Source organism: Xenopus laevis, chromosome 2S (genome assembly GCF_017654675.1).
Source record: "Xenopus laevis strain J_2021 chromosome 2S, Xenopus_laevis_v10.1, whole genome shotgun sequence".
Classification (NCBI taxonomy): Eukaryota; Metazoa; Chordata; class Amphibia; order Anura; family Pipidae; genus Xenopus; species Xenopus laevis.
In genome coordinates this window covers 167,615,199-167,641,973 of record NC_054374.1, presented here as the reverse complement: position 1 = coordinate 167,641,973, position 26,775 = coordinate 167,615,199, and the positions used below count along the sequence as shown (strand labels likewise).

The 26,775-nt window shown below is 41.0% G+C and overlaps 1 protein-coding gene across 1 annotated transcript in view; it reads left to right on the top strand.

The window, feature by feature from the left end:
* Positions 1 to 3,579: 3,579 nt before the first annotated feature.
* stim1.S (stromal interaction molecule 1 S homeolog) overlaps positions 3,580 to 26,775 on the top strand; it is a 42,113-nt gene continuing 18,917 nt past the window's right edge. Inside the window, 3 exon segments of the mRNA XM_041584672.1 lie at positions 3,580 to 3,892; positions 21,765 to 21,895; positions 24,207 to 24,321. Coding sequence (XP_041440606.1) covers positions 3,787 to 3,892; positions 21,765 to 21,895; positions 24,207 to 24,321 — 352 coding nt within the window. The 5' untranslated portion in view covers positions 3,580 to 3,786.

Below are 26,775 nucleotides of genomic sequence, written 5' to 3'. Positions count from 1 at the left end.
CAGGAGAATTAATCACCACGTACCTGTCTTCCATCTGCCTGTATTTAAAGATCTTTACGGAACTGTTTTTTCAAAAGTCGAACTGTTGTGAGGAAAAGTACTTTGTTGGTGGGAGTTTATTTAATATAGGAAGCGCATACTGTTTTTTATTCTTAATTTTTTTGGGGCAGAATCCCCATTTTGTTTTGCGAATCCACTGGTTGCATCTGCGCAAAGTTGAATTTAATTTTTATAGGATAAGGTATTTACCCATTCACATCAGTTGGTTGTTGGTATATCCTTGTGCCCAGCCTATTGCCCAATGGGAAGACGGTTAAACCAAGGAAATTAACTTCCTGCTGACTGGACTGACTTGTGAACTGTATGTTCCAACTGTTGGTATTTAAGTAGGTCAAGAATTCATTTAGGCCTTCTATTGACCCACCCCAGATGAAAAGGAAACCATTAATACATCTCTTCCATATCAATAAACCCTCTGGAATCCCCACTAGATGATTAATATAAGTCTCCTCCCAGAACCCCATGAATAAATTAGTGTAGCCAGATGCCTCTTCACTTCCAATGGTAAAAGGAATCCTCAACCCAAAAATAAATATTTAATAATATGAAATCCCTACTTTCCTTTATAAAATGTTTCTGGGCTCCTGGTATTCCTAATTCTTTGTTAAAACAATGGGAAACTGCTTCCAAACCTGTATCATGTTGTAACGTTGGTATAAAGAGAACAAACACCCACTGTCACTAAATAATAATGTGGCTGCCAAGTCAGGGTTTCAAGAAAGCGAATAGTATTTAATATTTCCTTTAAAAACAAAGTTAAACTGTTAAAGGGATACTGTCATGGGAAAAACAATTTTTCTCAAAATGAATCAGTTAATAGTGTTACTCCAGCAGAATTCTGCACTGAAATCCATTTCTCAAAAGAGTAAACTGATTTTTTTATATTCAATTTTGAAATCTGACATGGGGCTAGACATATTGTCAATTTCCCAGCTGCCCCCAGTCATATGACTTGTGCTCTGATAAACTTCAATCACACTTTACTGCTGTACTGCAAGTTGGAGTGATATCACCCCCTCCCTTCCCCCCCAGCAGCCTAACAACAGAACAATGGGAAGGTAACCAGATAGCAGCTCCCTAACACAAGATAACAGCTGCCTGGTAGATCTAAGAACAACACTCAATAGTAAAATCCAGGTCCCACTGAGACACATTCAGTTACATTGAGAAGGAAAAACAGCAGCCTGCCAGAAAGCATTTCTCTCCTAAAGTGCAGGCACATGTCACATGACTTGGGGCAGCTGGGAAATTGACAAAATGTCTAGCCCCATGTCAGTTTTCAAAATTAAATATAAAAAAATCTGTTTGCTCTTTTGAGAAATGGATTTCAGAGCAGAATTCTGCTGGAGCAGCACTATTAACTGATTCATTTTGAAAAAAATTTTTTTCCCATGACAGTATCCCTTTAAGTATGGGTTGCAAAACAATGTCCACACAATTTGCAATATTGCTACCAATAGAGCCCACCCCTGTCTGATATGATCGGACGCCCTGGGGTCTTTTACACCACAATATGGACTCTGAATCTTCGTACACAAAGTCCTTGACACAAGTTGCTCTAAATGCAGCTAAAATTCTGACCCCCCGCAAATGGGAAAGCGTTATCTCGCCTACGATGACCGAGTGGATAAAGGAAATGGAGGAGATACGCAAATTCGAGGAAACGCGCGCAGAATCTCATAAGGCAGCGTTAAATCATTGGGCGACCTGGTGCCCTTGGCTACAATCCCTCGACTTCATAAAGGAAAACGAGAGACACCTCTGCCAAACAGACCAATTAGGATAGTCAACGTTGAACACGATGAATCGTTCAATTCGGGACACTACTTTGAGAATATTTGTAGTGTAAGATTGTTAAGCTGTAACACTATGGGGCTCATTTACATAGGGTCGAATATCGAGGGTTAATTAACCCTCGATATTCGACTGTCAAAGTTAAATCCTTCGACTTTGAATCTCGAAGTCGAAGGATTTACCCCTATTCGTTCGAAGGATTTTAATCCATCGATCGAACGATTTTCCCTCGATCACAAATTTGTTAGAAAGCCTATGGGGAGCTTCCCCATAGACTAACATTGAGGTTCGGTAGGTTTTAGGTGGTCGAAGTTTTTTTTTAAAGAGACAGTACTTCGACTATCGAGCGGTTGAATAGTCGAACGATTTTTAGTTGAAATCGTTCGATTCGAAGTCGCCAATTTGATGGTCGAAGCAGCCAAAAAAAACCTCAATATTTGACCCTCAAAGTAAAATCCTTCGACTTCGAATATCGAAGTCGAAGGATTTACCGCAAATGCTTTGATCGAACAAACAAATCCTTTGAATCGATTCGAGGGATTTTAATCCATCGATCAAATGATTTTCCTTCAATCAAAAAAACTTAGAAAGCTTATGGGGACCTTCCCCATAGGCTAACATTGGTGTTCGGTAGGTTTTAGGTGGCGAAGTAGGCAGTCAAAGTTTTTTTTAAAGAGACAGTACTTCGACTATCGAATGGTCGAATTGTCAAACAATTTTTAGTTTGAGTCGTTCCCATTCGAAGTCGAAGTCGTAGTCGAAGTAGCCAAAAAAAACCTTCGAAATTTGAAGTATTTTTTATTCTAATCCTTCACTCGAGCTTAGTAAATGCGCCCCCTGTTGTCTCCCAGGAACGCTTTAGGGCAGTGATCCCCAAACAAAAGCTCGTGAGCAACATGTTGCTCTCCGACCCCTTGTATGTTGCTCTCAGGGTCCTCAAAGAAGGGGCTTATTTTTGAATTTCAAGCTTGAAATGAAGTTTTAATTGCGTAAAAACTAATTACAGTCCCAAGTAGAGCTTCTTGTAGGCTGCCAGTCCACATAGGGGCTACCAAATAGCCAATCACAGCCCTTATTTGGCACCCCAAGCCCAAGGGACTTTTTTCACGCTCTTGTTGCTCCCCAACTATTTTTACATTTGAATGAGGCTCACGGGTTAAAAAGGTTGGGGACCCCTGCTTTAGGGCATGTGGGAGGGAATATGTCTAATGCGGCAGATTATTCATACATCCCAACTGTCCCTTTTTCCGAGGGACAGTCCCTCTTTTGACAGCTCAACCCGCAGTCCCTCATTTGTACTGGAAAGTCCCTCTTTTCTCTGCACTGAACAGCCAGAAAAAGAAACAAAGTTTCTCACTTAATTGGCTTTTGGCAGAGAGCCCAGAACAGCTAACAGGTGCAAATAAGATACTTTGTAACAATTTTGAGACACAAAAACACAGTTTAGATAAGGAGAAATATTTTCAATCTTTCATAACCTGCCAAATTTTGTAAAATGAACATGGTAATTAGGGGGTGTGGCCACAGAAAGGGGCGTGGTCACATGGGAGGAAGGGAAAGAAGCGACAGCTCTGTGTATAACTCAGAGATTGTATTGGTAATGGTGGGTCTTTAGGGCAGAGCTGTTTGTGCTTCTGTGCGATTAAACCGTCAGTTTCAATTCGTAATTCAACGTCCAACCTGCACAAAACTCTCTAAATAGTGACAGTAACGCCTGACACACACTGACTCCCTCAACTCTCGCTTTTAGTTCTCCTTTATTTCCAACGTTACAGTGACGCGGCCGGTCACGTGCGACTGACGTCAGGGGAGGCGGAGTCGCCACTAGGAACTGGCAGCAGCAGCTCTGGAGTCAGACGTTATTATCTGCGCTGCGGGACTTTTAAACAGCGACCCGGGACTGGATTAGGAAGATCGGGAGTGCGGGGCGGGATGCGGTGGTGCCGGACTCTGCTGTGGGCTTTGTGCGCTTCTTTTCTGCAGCCGAGCCGGCCCGAGAGCCCCACGGAAAGTACCGAGGAGGATCGTATGCTGAGCGGTCGGTACCTGTTCATTGATAGATCAGTATTTATTCATTGATGTGTCTGTCCCCTCCTACTGGGGATCATGGGAAATAACATGGGGCTGCACCTGCCAGATCTTATACTTGTATCCGTGTTACTCCTGATTTACATCTGTCTCTATATGTCTCTCTATTGGCTGATGCCTCACACACTATTCACTCGCCTCATTGGACTATTCTCAAACCCAAACCTAATGCTGTCACTCTGCTCTTATACCATTGCCCATGACTCTGCTGCTGGGTCTACTCCTGTACCTGTGTCTATGACTCTGCTGCTGGGTTTACTCCTGTACCTGTGCCCATGACTCTGCTGCTGGGTCTACTCCTGTACCTGTGCCCATAATTTCTGGGTTTACTCCTGTACCTGTGCCCATGACTCTGCTGGGTTTACTCCTGTACCTGTGCCCATGACTCTGCTGGGTTTACTCCTGTACCTCTGCCCATAATTGCTGGGTTTACTCCTGTACCTGTGCCCATGACTCTGCTGGGTTTACTCCTGTACCTGTGCCCATAATTGCTGGGTTTACTCCTGTACCTGTGCCCATGACTCTGCTGGGTTTACTCCTGTACCTGTGCCCATAATTGCTGGGTTTTACTCCTGTACCTGTGCCCATGACTCTGCTGCTGGGTTTACTCCTGTACCTGTGCCCATGACTCTGCTGCTGGGTTTACTCCTGTACCTGTGCCCATAATTGCTGGGTTTACTCCTGTACCTGTGCCCATAATTGCTGGGTTTACTCCTGTACCTGTGCCCATGACTCTGCTGGGTCTACTCCTGTACCTGTGCCCATAATTGCTGGGTTTGCTCCTGTACCTGTGCCCATGACTCTGCTGGGTTTACTCCTGTACCTCTGCCCATAATTGCTGGGTTTACTCCTGTACCTGTGCCCATGACTCTGCTGGGTTTACTCCTGTACCTGTGCCCATAATTGCTGGGTTTACTCCTGTACCTGTGCCCATGACTCTGCTGGGTTTACTCCTGTACCTGTGCCCATAATTGCTGGGTTTACTCCTGTACCTGTGCCCATGACTCTGCTGCTGGGTTTACTCCTGTACCTGTGCCCATGACTCTGCTGCTGGGTTTACTCCTGTACCTGTGCCCATAATTGCTGGGTTTACTCCTGTACCTGTGCCCATAATTGCTGGGTTTACTCCTGTACCTGTGCCCATGACTCTGCTGGGTTTACTCCTGTACCTGTGCCCATAATTGCTGGGTTTACTCCTGTACCTGTGCCCATGACTCTGCTGGGTTTACTCCTGTACCTGTGCCCATAATTGCTGGGTTTACTCCTGTACCTGTGCCCATGACTCTGCTGGGTTTACTCCTGTACCTGTGCCCATAATTGCTGGGTTTACTCCTGTACCTGTGCCCATGACTCTGCTGCTGGGTTTACTCCTGTACCTGTGCCCATGACTCTGCTGCTGGGTTTACTCCTGTACCTGTGCCCATAATTGCTGGGTTTACTCCTGTACCTGTGCCGATGACTCTGCTGCTGGGTTTACTCCTGTACCTGTGCCCATGACTCTGCTATTTTGGCCTGTGTAGCTGAACTGGTGACAGGACCTATTCTGAATCCCAGTCCAGACCTGGTGCTGATTCCAGTGCTGGTCACATACTTATTACTGATGTGTATGCTGCTGTCCCATAGTCACGGTGCAGTGAAGTGACACGAGCATTTCTGGCAGTGCAGTAACTGCATTCGGTTTCTGTTTATAAAGAGCCCGTTTATATCATTTAGTGTGTTGCAATATAAATGATTGGGCCAGTGACCTCACAAACCAGTGTAAAGGGGCAGAGAACTGAAGAACAAAGGGTTAAATTCAAATCCAGATCACAGCAGAGTAAAGAGCCAATCGTTTCATAGAACCACTGTGCAACTTTTGCTAAACGTTGAAGGGGAATTTCCCCTTGTATCTAATGGCTGTGTGCGTAGTAAGTAGAAATGCAGCGGGTACATGTTGGGTGGCACCTCTCTGCCCACACGGCTCTGTGGCATCTCCTTCTGGATCCTGGAAGGTCATTGGTTTGACTTATGAAGGATCAGTGGTCTCACACAGGTGCCAGGGAGGGGGACCTGTCGGATTTAGGAGACGTGTCCCTTTAAATCTCATTTAATTCCATTTGGTTGGGTCTCATGGGACTGTGCCCTGTAACGTGGCACTTTATTCATTAGTCGCATGTTAGTGGGATAGTGCACTGGTGTATATACAATATGTGCGTATTATCTCCACTATTAGAGGAAACTCACTGAGTCACTGTTACTCCCATAATAATAATAATATAATATAATAATAAAATAATATAATAATAATAATATAATAATAATAATATAATAATAATAATATAATAATAGGGGGTGAAGGGTAAGTGTGGGTTAATGGCGGCTGTGTGTTTGGGGGTTAAGTGCAGCTGGAATGTCGGCTCAGGATTAACTGCCAGGGACCCGGGGGCTTGGAATGTGTTCAGGGAAGAGAAAGTTAAAGGCTCGGAGTCTAGTACTTTGGGCTTATTATTGTTGGAGCGACAGGATCATGTTTGCGGCTCTTCCACGACACAATTTGGCACCGTGTGCATCACATTTGTGGTGTCGGAGGAACTACTTGCTGAATATGTCGCCACATCAGCTTCCATTAAAGGGGAAGTTCACTTTTTGCCATAGACCACAGTATTTAATATGTACCGTATTTGCAATTGGTCTTCATTGCATTATTTGTTTTTTTTCATTGTGTCTGAAATAGGACTAAAAGACACAGGGCTGTGCACAGTACAGGGGGGTTTAGTTATTTAAGGTAACTTTTAGTATTATATAGAATGCCCTATTCCTACCAACTTTGCGATTGGTCTTCATTATCTCTTTTTTTTTTTTTTTTTATAGCTTTTGAATAATTAGCCTTCCCCTTCTGCCTCTTTCCAGCTTTTAAATGGGAGAAGGGAGTCACTGACCCCCCAACGGCCCAAAATGATTGATCTGTGAGGCCACAATCTGTTTGTTATTGTTCGTTTAAATAAGGTCCTGGCAAACAGATAGCTGCAGAAATACCTAGAGAGCTCAACTCTCGATAAACTCAAAAATAAACCCATGCAAAATTAAAAATAAAGACCAAGTGCAAATTGTCTCAATATCAATGGCTACGTCATACTAAATGGTAATTTAAAGGGGAACTGCCCCTTTAAATAGGAAGTGGTGAAATTGTTTAGATATAAAGGTTGCCATTCCCAGGCACGTTGTGTACTTTATGGAGACTGTATCCACAGACATGTAGGGGTTAAATGCCTATGGGAAATATACCAGTGATGGAGCCGCTGATGTTGGGAAATGCTCCCTATTCTTTTACTTGTCATTTTGGAGACCCAGGGAAAATGGGCAAAATTCTGTAACTGTTACTAGGTAGTATTCACTCATAGCAACCACTCTTAATGTTGCTCTCCTTTGTTTTACTGCAGCTACTGACTGAATGGTTGTGCTGAACTGTAACTTGAATAAAAAAAGACATGAGATGAATGTTTAAGTTGGATCAACATCTTGTTCACTTTTGAATTAACTTTGTTTGATGTACAGAGAGATAATCCAGTTATAACTCCAGGTATTATAGCAGCTATCTGGTTGCTAGGGTCTTATTTATCCTAGCAACCGGGCATTTGTTTGAATTAGAGAAATATGAGGCAATTTCTAGAAGTTGGACCAGATTTTCCATTTGGGTTCTATTTTATATCTAGAATAATGTACCCCCTACTGTAAATGATAAGGATATTAGAAGTCACTGAGGGGTTGTTCTGTGACCATATAAAGGCACAAGGCTGCAGGCTGAGTTATACAGGGAACTCTGAGTATCACTCATGTATTATAAGGGATAATGTACCCCCTACTGTAAATGATAAGGATATTAGAAGTCACAGAGGGGTTGTTCTGTGACCATATAAAGGCACAAGGCTGCAGGCTGAATTATACAGGGAACTCTGAGTATCACTCATGTATTATAAGGGATAATGTACCCCCTACTGTAAATGATAAGGATATTAGAAGTCACTGAGGGGTTGTTCTGTGACCATATAAAGGCACAAGGCTGCAGGCTGAGTTATACAGGGAACTCTGAGTATCACTCATGTATTATAAGGGATAATGTACCCCCTACTGTAAATGATAAGGATATTAGAAGTCACAGAGGGGTTGTTCTGTGACCATATAAAGGCACAAGGCTGCAGGCTGAATTATACAGGGAACTCTGAGTATCACTCATGTATTATAAGGGATAATGTACCCCCTACTGTAAATGATAAGGATATTAGAAGTCACTGAGGGGTTGTTCTGTGACCGTATAAAGGCACAAGGCTGCAGGCTGAGTTATACAGGGAACTCTGAGTATCACTCATGTATTATAAGGGATCATGTACCCCCTACTGTAAATGATAAGGATATTAGAAGTCACTGAGGGTCAGGGAGCTCTGTGGTGTTGCCCAACAGTAGTAGAATTTAGGTCTCACATGTTGGACAGGCCAGACAGGTATAAGGTATAAGAGTCGGGTGTAAATAGATGTGAGAGGAGAGATCAGGCCAATAAGGCCCAGTAAACACAAGGCAGTTGAATCCATAGAGCTGCTCCTAAGCCTCTCACTGTGTTTATTTGCTGGCAGGGAGTGATCTTATCTCCAGTATAAATACCTGGGGGTTACTCCTCCGTGGGCGTCACCAGCTTGTTATACGGAGAATAAAGAACCTGTGACGTCCCAGCTGTACATATATTTATATGAGAGAGGAGTTGATGTGTAAGTGACAGCTTGGGACAGATAAAGCCTCACATTTCCCCTGTCTGGGCTGATGGGCGAGGACTGAGTAGCTGATCCTGGCCGAGGATGCTGGGAGTTGTAGTTCAGCAACTGGAGGGTTTAGGGATGGATGGGCTAGACTGTTCTATTATGGAATTACCCTGCATGTTATTGGGGTGTCGCTACCAGGCTTGGGGTATATAATGGGCACGTGAGGGTTAAATCCCCCCGGGGAGATCATTTGGGCAATTTTCCATGAGTTTTTCCGCCAGTTTCCACTGTTCCTCTATTTGTAGTTTGTCCTGGAAACAGAATAAAAATCTCCCGGCGATACAAATATTTACTCATTGTTTTCTGCTCCTCTGGCCAAGAAATTCTCACTGGGAAGAAAAAGTTCATTATGTTCATTAATACACAGGAATCCTCTGTTCTGCTGGGGAACGTGTTCTCTGTGCTGTAAGTACCCCAACATACATTCTCTGCCTTGTAGGTACCCCCAACATACATTCTTTGCCTTGTAAGTACCCCAACATACATTCTTTGCCTTGTAAGTACCCCAACATACATTCTTTGCCTTGTAGGTACCCCCAACATACATTCTCTTCTTTGTAGGTACCCCAACATACATTCTCTTCTTTGTAGGTACCCCAACATACATTCTCTTCTTTGTAGGTACCCCAACATACATTCTCTTCTTTGTAGGTCGCCCAACATACATTCTTTGCCTTGTAGGTACCCCAACATACATTCTCTTCTTTGTAGGTACCCCAACATACATTCTCTTCTTTGTAGTTACCCCAACATACATTCTTTGCCTTGTAGGTACCCCAACATACATTCTCTTCTTTTTAGGTACCCCAACAAACATTCTTTGCCTTGTAGGTACCCCAACATACATTCTCTTCTTTGTAGGTACCCCAACATACATTCTCTTCTTTGGAGGTACCCCAACATACATTCTCTGCTTTGTAGGTACCCCAACATACATTCTTTGCCTTGTAGGTACCCCAACATACATTCTCTTCTTTTTAGGTACCCCAACAAACATTCTTTGCCTTGTAGGTACCCCAACATACATTCTCTTCTTTGTAGGTACCCCAACATACATTCTCTTCTTTGTAGGTACCCCAACATACATTCTCTGCTTTGTAGGTCCCCCAACATACATTCTCTGCTTTGTAGGTCCCCCAGCAAACATTCTTTGCCTTGTAGGTACCACAACATACATTCTCTTCTTTGTAGGTACCCCAACATACATTCTCTTCTTTGTAGGTACCCCAACATACATTCTCTTCTTTGTAGGTACCCCAACATACATTCTCTTCTTTGTAGGTACCCCAACATACATTCTCTGCTTTGTAGGTACCCCAATATACATTCTCTGCTTTGTAGGTCCCCCGATATACATTCTCTGCATTGTAGGCACCCCGATATACATTCTCTGCATTGTAGGTCCCCCAACATACATTCTCTGCTTTGTAGATTCCCCAACATACATTTTCTGCTTTGTAGGTCCCCCAACATACATTCTCTGCTTTGTAGGTACCCCAATATATATTCTCTGCATTGTAGGTACCCCAACATACATTCTCTGCTTTGTAGTCTCCCAACATACATTCTCTTCTTTGTAGGTACCCTAATATACATTCTCTGTTTTGTAGGTACCCCAATATACATTCTCTGCTTTGTAGGTCCCCCAACATACATTCTCTGCTTTGTAGGTCCCCCAACATACATTCTCAGCTTTGTAGGTACCCCAATATACATTCTCTGCATTGTAGGTACCCCCAACATACATTCTCTGCTTTGTAGGTACCCCAACATATATTCTTTGCCTTTTAGGTACACAGCACCCCGTGTTAGATAGCTTCTCAGGCAGCATTGATTATTAGTGTGGTTGTGTAATTAATATGATATTGGGCATTGCTCTGGGCCGCAGTGATACATATGTGTGTATATGTGTGTGTGTATATATATATATATATATATGTGCATGTGTGTGGCCTGTGACTACTCCACTGGGGAGAACGTGTCAGTCACTGCTCAGTCATGTCTGTGCTGACCAGCCAGGTACCCCACTCACCCCCAAATCTCATCTCCATTGACCCTCAGGATTATGGAACCAAAACTATAGAACTTGGATAATGCAGTTTGCAATCTAAGGTCCCTATCACATTCCTATCAGACCTTGCTCCAGTGAGCTTACAATCTAAGGTCCCTATCACATCCCCATCAGTACTTGCTCCAGTGAGCTTACAGTCTAAGGTCCCTATCACATTCACATCAGCCCCTGCCCCAGTGAGCTTACAATCTAAGGTCTGTATCACATCCCCATCAGTACTTGCTCCAGTGAGTTTACAATCTAAGGTCCGTATCACATTCACATCAGCCCCTGCCCCAGTGAGCTTACAATCTAAGGTCCCTATCACATTCCTATTAGTCCCTGTCCTAGTGGAGCTTACACTCTACAGTCTTTATCACATTCCCATCAGTCCCTGCTCCAGTGAGCTTACAATCTAAGGTCCCTATCACATTCCCATCAGTCCCTGCCCCAGTGAGCTTACAATCTAAGGTCCCTCTTGGAATGGCTGATTGTTCTTCTGGGTGGGTTTCAGTATAAGTGGCAGTGCTGGGGATGAACGAGTTCTCTAGTTAATTTGTGTTTCTGCTTGATCTCTGGGAATGAGCTTTGGAGGCTTTTTACCATTTATAGTTATGTGAAGGCAGAACTGGTTGTGATAATTAAGTGTTATTAGAGAATTTATACAGCTCCCTGTGCTGAGGGATTATGGGCCCCAGGACGGTCGTCTCCTCTTTATACAGAGGCCAATTAGTTTTCCCTTTAAACGGGGACTCGCTGTGTTGCACTCGGCACTTTTCGCTGATGTTTGGAAAGTGGCTGTTTTTGTGGCCAGTAATTCAGCTGGGGGTGTTTAACTGTGACTCACTGTCACCCCAAACTTCTGCCTCTTGGGGAAACGTTTGTTCTTTATATGAATGTGCCCATGAGATCTGTCACTACTGAATTATCTGCAGCTCTTTATTGTTCTGCATATGAGATGTAGGGGCACAGGCTTTGCTCACATTCATAGATTTAGTTCATGAGCGGGAGCTGTCCTATTGCTTCTTCTGTTGATCTCAGGTGAAACCTCTACTGACTGGGGACCCCTCCCTAGGAGCAAAAGAGACGGATCTCTTTTCATGGGTTCTCTCCTTGGCATCAGGTTAGAGCATTAAAGGAGAAGGAAAGGCTAAAAGTAAGTAATGTACAGTATATCAGAAAGATCTATATAAATACACCAGTAACCCCTCAAAGTAATGCTGCTCTGAGTCCTCTGTCAAACAGCACATTTCTTTCCTTCTATTGTGTACTCATGGGCTTCTCTATCAGACTAACTGTTTTCAGCTTAAACCTCCAGGGCTAGGGCTTGAGCATGCTCAGTTTGCTCCTCTCCCTGCTGTAATCTGAGCCCAGAGAGACTCAGGCAGGAAGTGATGTCACACCAATCTAATATGGCAGCTGCTATCCTAAACACACAAAGAGCTTCTAGAGCTATTTACTCAGGTATGGTAAAGCATTCTACAGAATAAATATAGTGTTATAGCTTGCACTATTGTGGCTAATCTATTGGCAATAAACTGCCTCCGTAGCTTTCCTTCTCCTTTAAAAGTTATTAATTGCTCAACTCCCGCTTGTTATATATTATAAAATGTAGCAAAAGTTTTAGTTTCCCCAGCAGCAAAATCAGGTCTGTTTATCAGCTTCCTTGTCTTACATTGTATCAACAGTCTGAACCAGCAGTGCAGGGAATAGACAGGGACAGACGCTGCTTTTAGTAGCAATACATATACACACAACTTATAACATAGAGCATTTGTAATTAATGTATATTGCAAAGTTACTCAGAATTAGGTTTCCTTTTAAAAAGGCAAAAAAATTCCCTTTAAAGGGGCTGTTCACCTTTAAATTAACCGTTAGTATGATGTAGAGACTGACATTCTGAGACAATGTATTGGTTTTTATTTTTTATCATTTGTTGTTTCTTAGTTATTTAGCTTTTTATTTAGCAGCTCTCCAGTTTGCAATTTCAGCCATCTGGTTGCTAGGGTCTGAATTACCCTAGAAACCAGGCATTGATTTGAATAAGAGACTGGAATATGAATAGGAGAGGCCTGAATCAAGAAATAAGTAATAAAAGTAGCAATAACAATACATTTGCAGCCTTACAGAGTATTTGTGTTTTTTTAGATGGGGTCAGTGACCCCCAGTTTATAAAGCTGGAAAGGATTAGAGATAATTAAAAATCTATAACATAAATAATGAAGACAAATTGAAACGTTTCATCCAATCAGCCACTGTAAAACATACTAAAAGTTAACTGAAAGGCAAACTATCCCTTTAATGATATGATGTACTTTAAATGATGCAAATTCTTTGCACTTTTACATTTTGGCACCAAATTCAAAATGAGACAATAAATTTCAGAAAACAATAAAACGTTGGATCTTTGTTCTCTGGTTTCACTGATTTACAGACTGTGCCATAAATGTACATTTCACACCGTGTCCCAGTTTGTTTGGGAATAAGATTGTGTTACGTCTTTTTATTAAATCTGAAATGGGAACTTTACCCAAAAAACTGTTTGCCGACACCCACAAGCCAATTCTGATCAACATCGGGTTCAAAGTCATTTAGAAACTGAACGACTGCTGAAAGGGTTTGTTTATCCCATTCTCATCTCCGCAACCTCCTCCCAGGTTGTCAATCTGAGGCTTCTGCTACATTGTTTCAGGAGTCGGAGCAAGCAGTGCAGAGAATATATATTTAGCCAGACAGATACTGCTTCCAATAGCAATTCTTGTAATCAATATTGGCAGTTACATAATAGAAGCAAATGTCATTCTCAGCAAAGAGTCGTTTTTGGGTGGAGGAGCCGTTTATAAATGGAAGGAAACCAGATTCTGTCTTTGCTGATGATGAAAACATTCATGGTACAGGACCTGTTATCCAGAATGCTCGGGACTTGGAATTTTCCGGATAATGGATCTTTCTGTAATTTGGATCTTCATACCTTACGTCTATTAGAAAATCATATAAATATTAAATAAACCCAATAGGCTGGTTTTGCCTCCAATAAGGATAAATTATATCTTAGTTGGGATCAAGTACAAGCGACTGTTTTATTATTACACAGAAAAAGGAAATCATTTTTTAAAATTTGGATTATTTGATTATAATGGAGTCTATGACAGAGTAGCTTTCTAAACAAAGGGTTTCCGGATAATGGATCCCATACCTGTATTTAGAAAAGGGGCATAGTGGCTGGGGTTGGATTGTATGGGGTTGGTACAGCTGGTATGGAAAGGGTGTGAGTGGTGTGATACAGGGGTAGTATACAGTATATACAGTATATATATATATATAGTTCTGGTTTTAGTTGCGGCTGTATAGGGACACTATTCTCCTTGGGTTGGTGTCTCAGACCCTGGCATGATGCCCAGCACCGGCAGTATTAATGGGCCAATAAAAGCAGCACTCACAGTGACTGTACCCGCTCTCTCCAATAAATCCTAATGATGAGCGCCAGCAATTGGCCACAGAGCTCATTAGGCTTCCCGTTGTAGTGCCAATTACTCGGGCAAATTGCCCCTGCGTCTAACGAACCGGACTGAGATTGACAGAGACAGAGAGAATTAATCCACATCCTTGTGCCCCAAGTCGAGCAAAATGTAATGTTTTTATGTATTAAGTCTCTGAATGTATCTTTACTCACACACTGTGCCAACTATGTGCCAACCTGAGGGCAAGTCATTGTTACGTTATTATACATGTTGGCACATTTGGTTCCTTGGCTTTAACTCACTGCTGGGTACATAACACTATAGTCTATAGAGATCTTTCACCCACATTCTACTTTATTTAAAATGTCTCCAGCCAACACCCAATGCCAAACACACGCACCCCTACCCCACACAATGAGCCCTTGTTCTTACTCACACCTTCCACTTCTCACCCACTACATTACTGGGCAAGTCCTTGTTTAATAGAACAATATGACACAGAAGTGCCCTGCTTTATGGCAGCTGAGATTCTAGCTATCTGTATAACAGAACATTCTGTCCCAGTGGCTGCACAGATCCTATCTGATCCACATTGTAAGCAGCAGTCCTGTCCTGCTTTATGGCAGCTGAGATTCTAGCTATCTGTATAACAGAACATTCTGTCCCAGTGGCTGCACAGATCCTATCTGATCCCCATTGTAAGCAGCAGTCCTGTCCTGCTTTATGGCAGCTGAGATTCTAGCTATCTGTATAACAGAACATTCTGTCCCAGTGGCTGCACAGATCCTATCTGATCCACATTGTAAGCAGCAGTCCTGTCCTGCTTTATGGCAGCTGAGATTCTAGCTATCTGTATAACAGAACATTCTGTCCCAGTGGCTGCACAGATCCTATCTGATCCCCATTGTAAGCAGCAGTCCTGTCCTGCTTTATGGCAGCTGAGATTCTAGCTATCTGTATAACAGAACATTCTGTCCCAGTGGCTGCACAGATCCTATCTGATCCCCATTGTAAGCAGCAGTCCTGTCCTGCTTTATGGCAGCTGAGATTCTAGCTATCTGTATAACAGAACATTCTGTCCCAGTGGCACAATGCCATGTTGTACTATATGCTATTACTATACTCATGCTAATTACATATCCAGTCATTAATAATTATAATATATTAGTCGCTGCCACATGCTTATGGGAATGTGTAATAGGGTATTATCCACTGTGTTGGCAACTGATGTTATTACGTTCTTGTAGCAGGAATTGAATGATAATAAATATATATATATATATATATATATATATATCTATATATATATATATATATATATATAAACACCCTACTCATTGGTTTGTAGGTCAGGCAAGAACACTGGGTCACATTTATAAATATATTGCTTATTAGAAGTTGACCAATCAGATGTGTTTGTATGGGCAGATAATATCAGAATATTACCTAGTGGGTTCAGGTCTCAGTTAATCTGCCCAATTTGAGAACTTTGTCTCCTGATGCCCCTGTGGATTTTGGATGCCTCCCCCCTGATGCTCATTGCGCCTCTTGATGCCCCTTTTGCTCTTCCAGGTCTTCCCTGTGCCTGTGGATCCGACCAATCACAATTGTCCTTTCAGGCATCTCTCAAACACTTGATGAAAACTGACTTGTAAAGAAACGTCACGGAGAGGAAAGAGGAAAAAAAAAACACATTTGAGCTGAATATAAAATACTTGAATTCAAACATGTTTTTATAAATGCCATGGGAATATTGGAAGTGGATTCCTGGGTGCCCCCCAGGATCTTGGTGCCTTTTCATGTGGGTAAATCTTTTGTTTTTGTTGGGGCCGGAGGCAGGAGCCCCCCCATCCCTTAATATCACCCCCCCCATCTACCAACATTAACTGTGAGGAACTGCCCCAATCCCTGTGTATCCGGCATTTTCGTTAATTCGCTGATTCACTAACGGACGCTGGCGTAACTTCACTAGTGTTACTTCGCACCCTTACGCCTGGCGAATTTGCGCAATGGACGTAACTACGCAAATTCACTAACGTGCGAATTCTGAACGCTACCTTTTACGCCAGACTTCCTTCGCCTCCTCAGACCAGGCAAAGTGCAATAGAGTAGATAGGGATTGCTTCAAAAAAAGTTAAAAAAAAATTCTAAGTCCCAAAACACGCTGGCGTTTTTTCTTTTTTTATGGGTGATAGGCTGAAAAAGACTGAAAAATTTTTTGGGGCTCCCCTCCTTCCCCCCTACATTTCCTGACTCATGGCAACTTAACTATACAGTGGGCACATGTGTAGGGCAAAATAAACCTTTTATTTGCTGTTTTGAAGGTTTCCCAGGCTTGTGTAGTGATGATACATATTCCTCCATTGTAACTTCAATTTGGCGCCGTATGCAAATTAACCATCGCTAGCGTAACTTCGCTTTGCTTGACGAATTAACACTAGCGCAACTTCGCAACCTTTCGTTTCCCCTGAGCGCAACTTCGGATTTTAGTGAATTTGCGTAGCGCTGGCGAAAATACGCCTGGCGAAGTGCGGTGAAGCGGACTCTGGCGCAACTACGAATCTTAGTGAATTTACCCCTCTGTCTCTTTTCAGCCTGATGTTGTGGTTGTCGGGGGTCACTGACCCCATCAGCAGATTTTCCGATTCGATGTGAAGCTTTACCCTGCTACTTTCCTTTGGGGCAATGTGCTTAAAGCAGCAGAACCAGCTAGAGGCCCAGCAATGGCCAAGTCTGATTTACTGTATTTGATAAAGAGTTAATGTGAATTAATTCTCAGTGAGTTGATTTAGTGAAGCAGAATGTGCCTCTCTCCCATCTGATTGTGCCCAGGCTGCTCTCCACAGTTTCTAATTCAGAGTTTTTCTACTTTTTTCCACTCATCAACTTTTCATTGAGTTATTTAACTATTTTTTGATGGCAATAGAAACCCAGAATGATTGGTTCCTTGACCCGCCTTGTGCCCCCCATCTCTGTGCAGTTCCTTGTGCAGCGTCTCTCCCGGATTCTGGAACATCTTGACATCATTTATGATCTGCTTCCAAATCCCTGTCATTTCCTTTCAGCTATTAAAAGATTGCGCATAAGATTTCCATTAATTTGCTGGGTTTGTTCTGCGCCCGTAACCTTAAATAGTCACATGCAGCCGAGTTCTAGCTGAGACCAGCGCATTCTCTTATGTCAGACCTCACAGGACAGACTCTGGTGCAATTGTTGCCTCATCTCATTACTCTGCCAGCCAGGAAATTGCAGCAAATAAAGTGGGGCCCTGGGTGGAACCATAATGAAGAGCCTACTGCAGCCATGCCTAATAAATAATTCCCTTATTGGCACACAGGCCTGCAGGGCAGCATTATTCATAGAGGCCTGTGCTCCAACACGTGCCATATGGATTTACACGTCTGCGCTACAGTAGGCATGCAAGCCTGGGGTGCAGGAGCAGAGGGAGTGCCGGAAGATGAGTGCAGATCTGGGGTGCAGGAAGAGGAGTGGGAGTGCAGATCTGGGGTGCAGGAGGAGGAGTGGGAGTGCAGATCTGGGGTGCAGGAAGAGGTGTGGGAGTGCAGATCTGGGGTGCAGGAAGAGGTGTGGGAGTGCAGATCTGGGGTGCAGGAAGAGGAGTGGGATTGCAGATCTGGGGTGCAGGAGGAGGAGTGGGAGTGCAGATCTGGGGTGCAGGAGGAGGAGTGGGAGTGCAGATCTGGGGTGCAGGAGGAGGAGTGGGAGTGCAGATCTGGGGTGCAGGAAGAGGTGTGGGAGTGCAGATCTGGGGTGCAGGAAGAGGTGTGGGAGTGCAGATCTGGGGTGCAGGAAGAGGAGTGGGAGTGCAGATCTGGGGTGCAGGAGGAGGAGTGGGATTGCAGATCTGGGGTGCAGGAAGAGGTGTGGGAGTGCAGATCTGGGGTGCAGGAAGAGGTGTGGGAGTGCAGATCTGGGGTGCAGGAGGAGGAGTGGGAGTGCAGATCTGGGGTGCAGGAAGAGTAGTGGGAGTGCAGGTCTGGGGTGCAGGAGGAGGAGTGGGAGTGCAGATCTGGGGTGCAGGAAGAGTAGTGGGAGTGCAGATCTGGGGTGCAGGAAGAAAAGTGGAAGTGCAGATCTGGGGTGCAGGAGGAGGAGTGGGAGTGCAGATCTGGGGTGCAGGAGGAGGTACTTGCCATGGATTGATTGGGTGGAATACACAGAGGAACATGTAGATTATTTGTGCATTTAGATGTGAGTTTGGGGTTGTATCTTCAGTTGGTTCCTGTTTCCTTAGTGAGAGCACTGATGTGGCCGGCCTCCCTATAATACTTTCCCTTTAATGACTATAACAGAAGTGCAGCTGTTGCACACTTACGTGCTAATCTCTGCCCCTCTTTTTCCCCTTCAAATTTGCTCTGCAGCCTCCTCTCTCCAACCTCCTTAGGCTCCACCTGTCCATAGCAACATAGTGTGACACTTAATCTTCTGCTCCTTTCTCTTTCCTCCCTCCAGCACTTCCTCCAGCACTTCCTCCTGACACTTCCTCCTGACACTTTCTCTGTGCAACATCCAACTGCCACCTTCCCCTCTCCCTTCCAACAGCCCAAATGCACCCTTTGTTCTGGATACGTTCTGGCTGCTCTCACCCAATTCTAAGAATCCCTCGATGGCGGGGGCTGCTGGTCACACATAGAGACTCCTCTGAGCTTCTGTAATTTCAACTTATTTCCTACTTTCAACAGTTTATTATGAGATATTTCCTTTTTGTACTAAACATAGAAAATACTTGTAAAGTGCAAAGTGCTCAGAAGAATACACTTAGTTTTTATCAATCCATTATTTTGTCTTTATTTCCCCTTATTCCTGGAATTTATATATATGACAGGGTCACAACTCCTCTGTATAACTTGAATTTATGAGAATTCTAACTAAGGAACTAAAGCTGAACAAAATGATATATGAAATGGTACAGCAACTTGTAATCTGTACCAACCAAGGCCACCACAGGCTTTTATCACCCCAGTAGCCCAGAGGGAAACTCAAAATATCCATTATATAATTCCCCAAAATAACCAATGTTAATGTGACTTCTAATATCCTTATCATTTACAGTAGGGGGTACATTATCCCTTATAATACATGAGTGATACTCAGAGTTCCCTGTATAACTCAGCCTGCAGCCTTGTGTCTTTATATGGTCACAGAACAACCCCTTAGTGACTTCTAATATCCTTATCATTTACAGTAGGGGGTGCAGAGCGTGTGCCCTGACCCTTAAATTGCAGAGTATAATTATAATGTGAGGAATTCCCCGTGCAACGTTGACTGTTCCTCAGGTTGTTGTGTTGTTACATTGCAGAAGTGTGTGAGCTGCATCAAATGGGGGTCACTGACCCCATCTAAAAAACTAATGCTCTGTGAGGCTACAAATGTATTGTTATTGTTAATTTTTATTGCTCACCTTTCTATTCAGGCCTCTCCTATTCATATTCCAGTCTCTTATTTAAATCAGTGCATGGTTGCTAGGGGAATTTGGACCCTAGCAACCAGTGCTGAAATTGCAAACTGGAGAGCTGCTGAATAAAAAACGAAATAAGTCAAAAAAGTACAATAATAAAAAATGAAAACCAATAGAAAATTATCTCAGAATATCTCTCTGTACATCATAATAACAGTTAATTTAAAGGTGAACAACCCCTTTAACTGGTTAGTCTAACAAGGGACACAAGTAATTAGGGCTGTGCAGAGACTCCTATCAGTCCATATTTGCTATTTATCAAGTATCTGCCACTTTAATGACTTTACAGCAGTTTTTCTGCTCAGTCTGTGCCCTGTCGCAGGTACCAGAATATTCCTCCCAGTGCTCCAGTTTCTCCTGCATTCTTTCCGCTCATACAGTGAGGTGTCAGCAGTTAGGGGTCAGCGACCCACAACCTGTCTTTCCTGTAATTTCCCTGGCTGTGTGTGATGGGTACACCGCAAAGCTTCCTCGGGGTCAGTCACAGCATTAAGAGACATGTAGGGGTCACTTTTGGTTCTGAATTATTTGCTAAAAAGTAAAATCAGATAAAAGTTAGATGTGACCCCCCAGCATTGAGCCTGGGGTCTGTATATACTCCCTGATATATTTAAAGGGGTGCTTTATCTTTACAGTAACATTTAGTACGTTATAGAATGGCTTATTCTAAGTAACTTTCCAATTAGTCTTCAATTTTTTTTTATCGTTTTTTAATTATTTGCTTTCTTCTTCTGACTCTTTCCAGCTTTCAAATGGGGGTCACTGACCCCATCTAAAAAAACAAAACTCTCTATAAGGCTACAAATGTATTGTTATTGCCACTTTTATCACTCGTCTTTCTATTCAGGCCTCTCCTATTCATATTCCAGTCTCTTATTCAAATCAGTGCATGGTTGCTAGGGGAATTTTGACCCTAGCAACCAGACGGCTGAAACTGCAAACTGGAGAGCTACTGAATAAAAAGCTAAATAAGTCAAAAACCACAAATAATAATAAATGAAAACCAATTGCAAATTGTCTCATAATATCCCTCTCTACATCATACATAATTTATTTTGTCAACTTAAACAAAATAGCAGACTTTATAGCTGGGGTTATACAAAGTAAGGGTAACTAGGATGGCAGGATTATTTGTTTTTTTAATTATTTAGCTTTTAGTTTAGCAGATCTCCTGTTTACAGTTTTAGCAGCTGCCTGGTTGCTAGGCCTAGTTTACCTTAGCAACCAGCCAGTAGAAGGCTGAAATATGAATAGGAGAGACCTGGATGAAAAATGTAAATCATAACATTAACCTTAAAAACATCTATTTTATTAATGTTGTTGCTAGGGTCAGTGACCCCCTTGGACACTGATGGAAAAGTTACAAAGAAAAGACTATTCTGTAACCTGCTAAATGTAAACGGCCCTAGGGGCAGGGCTCGGTTTATCACAATGATCTGGGCTCTTGTGCTTGGGGCAGTGGCATTTGATATTTTGGGAACTGCCCCTTCCCCTTAGGGTGAACATTTCGTTTAGAAATCAGGATTTTAAGGATGTGCCAGTTTTAGGTACCAGGAACTTAGGGATGTGGCATTTTTAGGAATCGGGAATTTAGGGATGTGCCAGTTTTAGGAATCAGGAACTTTGGGATATGCAATTTTTAGGAATCAGGAATTTAGGGATGTGCCAGTTTTAGGAATCATGATTTTAAGCATGTGCCAGTTTTAGGAATCATGAACTCAGGGATGTGCCAGTTTTAGGAATTAGGAATTTAGGGATGTGCCAGTTTTAGGAATCTGCATTTTAGGGATGTGCCGGTTTTAGGAATCATGATTTTAATGTGTAAGTCTGGGGCTTAGGGATAAGTCAGTCTGGGAATTGAGAGTTTTAGGGAAGTGCCCAAACTGGCACATATTCCTAAAACTGGCATATCCCTAAAATGCTGATTCTTAAAACTGGCATTACAGGAGCTGTGGGTTTGGTAATTGGGGGATTATATTGGGGGAGTCAATACTGTACTGGTGAGTGACATGGAGAAGTGACCGTGTGATTTTGTTCTGTAGAATTCTGTCGGATAGACAAGCTCCTGTGCCACAATGAGGATGAGCTGCTGAGCTTCGGGGCGGTGAGGAGTATTCACAAACAGATGGACGATGATGCCAACGGCAGTGTAGATGTTGAGGAGAGCGACGAGGTGAGTGACTGGCACTGCCCAAACTCCTCATTGTGCCCAATGTTTATTCTCTATTATGTGTCATTCTCCTCTGCCCGTGGAAATCATGGCACACATAAGCTGGCAGTTGCATTTGCTTTATCCAAGACTGACAGCTGGTGCCCACATATGCCTCATACTGTTGCCTTCTAAACGTAATGCCAGACACGGGGCATGAACTCCAGCTGTATATAGTGAATAAAGTACCCCCTATTGTAAAATATAAGGATATTATAACTCACAAAGGAGTTCCATGACCATATAATATACAGGTCATGGAACTCAGAGGTAATATCCTCATGAGTTTACACGAGTTTTAGTTAGTCATGTGACAAAAATGACATCACTACTCACCGTTTAGAACTGATGACATCACTAGTCACCGTTTATAAGGATATAATTTACAAGATACTCATGGCTTTTGTGTATTATATATTATATAGTTTATATAGTTGCCTGACTCGTGGTCAGGAGTCTAAGTGGCAGCTTAAGGAAAGCAGAAAAGAGCTATCACTTTACTTTCCCCTGGTGAAATATAAATATAAATATATATATATAGAGCAACAGTTGAAGCAGCAAAGACACTGGGGGGAGGGACACTTGGTCCTTGTGACATTGGCCAAAAAAAGCCCCCGTGCAGCAGCAACACCCCACAACTGCCCTTTATTCCCTTTTATCCCATGTCCTGGTCTGTGGGGGGCCCTGGGGCACTGCCCAAATAGTTCTGTATCTCCAGGGCACTTCATGAGAATATGCCAGACACGTTGCCCTGCACAAATATGTGATCCGTTATCCAGAAAGCTCAGAATAACGTCATCACTCTCTTCCATAGACTCCATTATATAGTGAATAAAGTACCCCCTCTTGTAAAATATAAGGATATTATAAGTTACCGAGGAGTTTCATGACCATATAAAAGTACGAGGCCGAAGGCCGAGTTATACAGGTCATGGAACTCAGAGGTAACTTCTAATATCCTCATATTTTACAACTGGGGGTAATTTATTAATTATAATACACAAGTTTCACTGAGTCATGTGACAGAAATGACATCAGAACTCACTGTTTATAACTGATGACATCACAACTCACCGTTTATAAGGATATCATTTACAAGATATTCATGGCTTTTGTGTATTATATTTATATATATTCTCCTGATAGCAGTGTGTGTGTTGGGGGCTTGGCATTTCAGCTTTAATGTATCAGATATAAAATCCATGTTCTATTTACTGGAAGGCAGTGCAAACCAGGGGCACCACAATGCAGCTCCACACTAACTACTGGGACTTGTTCTTTAAAGTGGGTGGTTCCCCTTTTAATCACTCTTAGTTTGTTATAGAATGGCCAATTGTAATCAACTTTTCAATTGGTCTTCATTATTTAATTTTTTTATAGTTTTGTAATTATTTGCCTCCATCTTCTAAATCTTTCCAAAATTGAAATGGGGGTCACTGACCCCATCTAAAAAAACAAACTCTCTGTAAGGCTACACATGTATTGTTATTGTTACTTTTTATTCCTCATCTTTCTATTCAGGCCTCTCCTATTCATATTCCGGTCTCTTATTCACATCAGTTCATGGTTGCTAGGGGAATTTGGACCCTAGCAACCAGACGGCTGATATTGCAAACTGGAAAGCTGCTGAATAAAAAGCTGCAAAAACCACAAATAATAATAAATCAAATCCTATTGCAAATTGTTTTAGAATATCCCTCTCTGCAGCATACTAACAGTTAATTTAAAGGTGAACAACCCTTTTAAAACATTACTGGTACTTTTTGATTTCTTTCCCTCTGCACAGAATGAGGTGGGGTTACGTAAATTGGCACAGTAACAGGTGATTTCCACGAAACGCAGGTGGGGAATACGCCATGAATGCCGTGAGCTTTTATGGTTCGGGCACATTTAATGGAGAAGGAAAGCTAACGAAGCAGTTTATTGCCAATAGATTAGCCACAGCAGTGCAAGCGAAGTCTATTGGAAATGGCCTTTCTATAATTTTAAGCTTTCTGGATAATGGGTTTCCAGATAGCGGATCCCATACCTGTACTGTTAAACCAGGGGGCACTGTCACTCTCTAGTGTTTGGATAAGAATTCCTCATCTGAGCATTCCTGGCTGACTCCTCCAAAATCCGAATTAATGATACCTGAGCCCCCATGGGAATATATGTGATAGGTACAAGGGGTGGGCTTCTCTAGTAGAGACTGTGAATTCTGTCTCACACATAATCTGGGCTGCAGTTACACTGGGTCTCCTCTGGGGTCTCATCTGGGGTCTCTCGCTTGTAGTTTCTCAGGGAAGATCTGAATTACCACGACCCCACGGCCAAGCACAACACCTTCCATGGAGAGGACAAGCTGATCAGTGTGGAGGATCTTTGGAACTCCTGGAAATCCTCAGAAGGTGAGAATGAACTGCTCCTGTTATTAACTGAGTAACCTCCACCCCGGGCATTTGCAGCAGATTTCGTGAACTGACCCGGCAGCTGCCATATTGCTCTTATGTGAGTCCAAAGATTGGCACCTGGGCATCTCCTTCACCCGCCCAGTTATAAGGCACATCTATCCATCTGCAGTAAAGCACTGCGTATCTTGACAGCGCTATATAAATAAATGATGATGATGATGCTCAATTGTACCCTAACCTTTTAGTTTGTAAACCCTATTGTACTCTGTAATCCTTGTCTGTTATCCACCATTTATTCCCTGTTTGCTATAACTGCAGTAAAGCACTGCGTATCTTGACAGAGCTATATAAATAAATGATGTGTCTGTAGTTCCTACACTAGTGTGTGTATATGTCCAGCTCCTGCACTCTATAGACCGGCACCACAAAGGCACAGCTGGTTGGATGCGTCACACTTGCTTCATTCTGTGATACACTTGTATTTAATAGGCCAATGCTCCCTGGGACCTCTGAATATTTCATTTAATTAGTAAATTAGTAAATTAGGGGTAAGGCTGGCACAGGGCATTAGCAAATATATACCTACTAAATACACTATAAACCTACTATCATATATGTGTCTGTGTACAGTGCATTGTGTATGTTCTTTGCACAGAATACTCTATACTCATATACTGTAAAGGCAAATCCCACCTATATGTATGATATGTATATGTATTATATGTATGATATGTATATGTATGATATGTATGATATGTATTATATCTATATGTATGATATGTATATGTATTATATCTATATGTATGATATGTATATGTATGATATGTATATGTATGATATGTATATGTATGATATGTATATGTATGATATGTATTATATGTATATGTATTATATGTATGATATGTATATGTATGATATGTATATGTATTATATGTATATGTATGATATGTATTATATGTATATGTATTATATGTATGATATGTATATGTATGATATGTATGATATGTATATGTATGATATGTATTATATCTATATGTATGATATGTATATGTATTATATCTATATGTATGATATGTATATGTATGATATGTATATGTATGATATGTATATGTATGATATGTATATGTATGATATGTATTATATGTATATGTATTATATGTATGATATGTATATGTATGATATGTATTATATGTATATGTATGATATGTATTATATCTATATGTATGATATGTATATGTATTATATGTATGATATGTATATGTATTATATGTATATGTATGATATGTATTATATGTATATGTATTATATGTATGATATGTATTATATCTATATGTATGATATGTATATGTATTTTATCTATATGTATTATATGTATGATATGTATATGTATTTTATCTATATGTATTATATGTATGATATGTATATGTATTATATCTATATGTATTATATGTATGATATGTATATGTATTATATGTATGATATGTATATGTATTATATCTATATGTATGATATGTATATGTATTATATGTATATGTATGATATGTATTATATGTATATGTATTATATGTATGATATGTATATGTATGATATGTATATGTATTATATGTATATGTATGATATGTATTATATGTATATGTATTATATGTATGATATGTATATGTATGATATGTATATGTATGATATGTATATGTATGATATGTATATGTATGATATGTATTATATGTATATGTATTATATGTATGATATGTATATGTATGATATGTATTATATGTATATGTATGATATGTATTATATCTATATGTATGATATGTATATGTATTATATGTATGATATGTATATGTATTATATGTATATATATGTTATGTATTATATGTATATGTATTATATGTATGATATGTATTATATCTATATGTATGATATGTATATGTATTTTATCTATATGTATTATATGTATGATATGTATATGTATTTTATCTATATGTATTATATGTATGATATGTATATGTATTATATCTATATGTATTATATGTATGATATGTATATGTATTATATGTATGATATGTATATGTATTATATCTATATGTATGATATGTATATGTATTATATCTATATGTATGATATGTATATGTATTATATCTATATGTATGATATGTATATGTATTATATGTATATGTATTATATGTATGATATGTATATGTATGATATGTATATGTATTATATGTATATGTATGATATGTATTATATGTATATGTATTATATGTATGATATGTATATGTATGATATGTATGATATGTATATGTATGATATGTATTATATCTATATGTATGATATGTATATGTATTATATCTATATGTATGATATGTATATGTATGATATGTATATGTATGATATGTATATGTATGATATGTATATGTATGATATGTATTATATGTATATGTATTATATGTATGA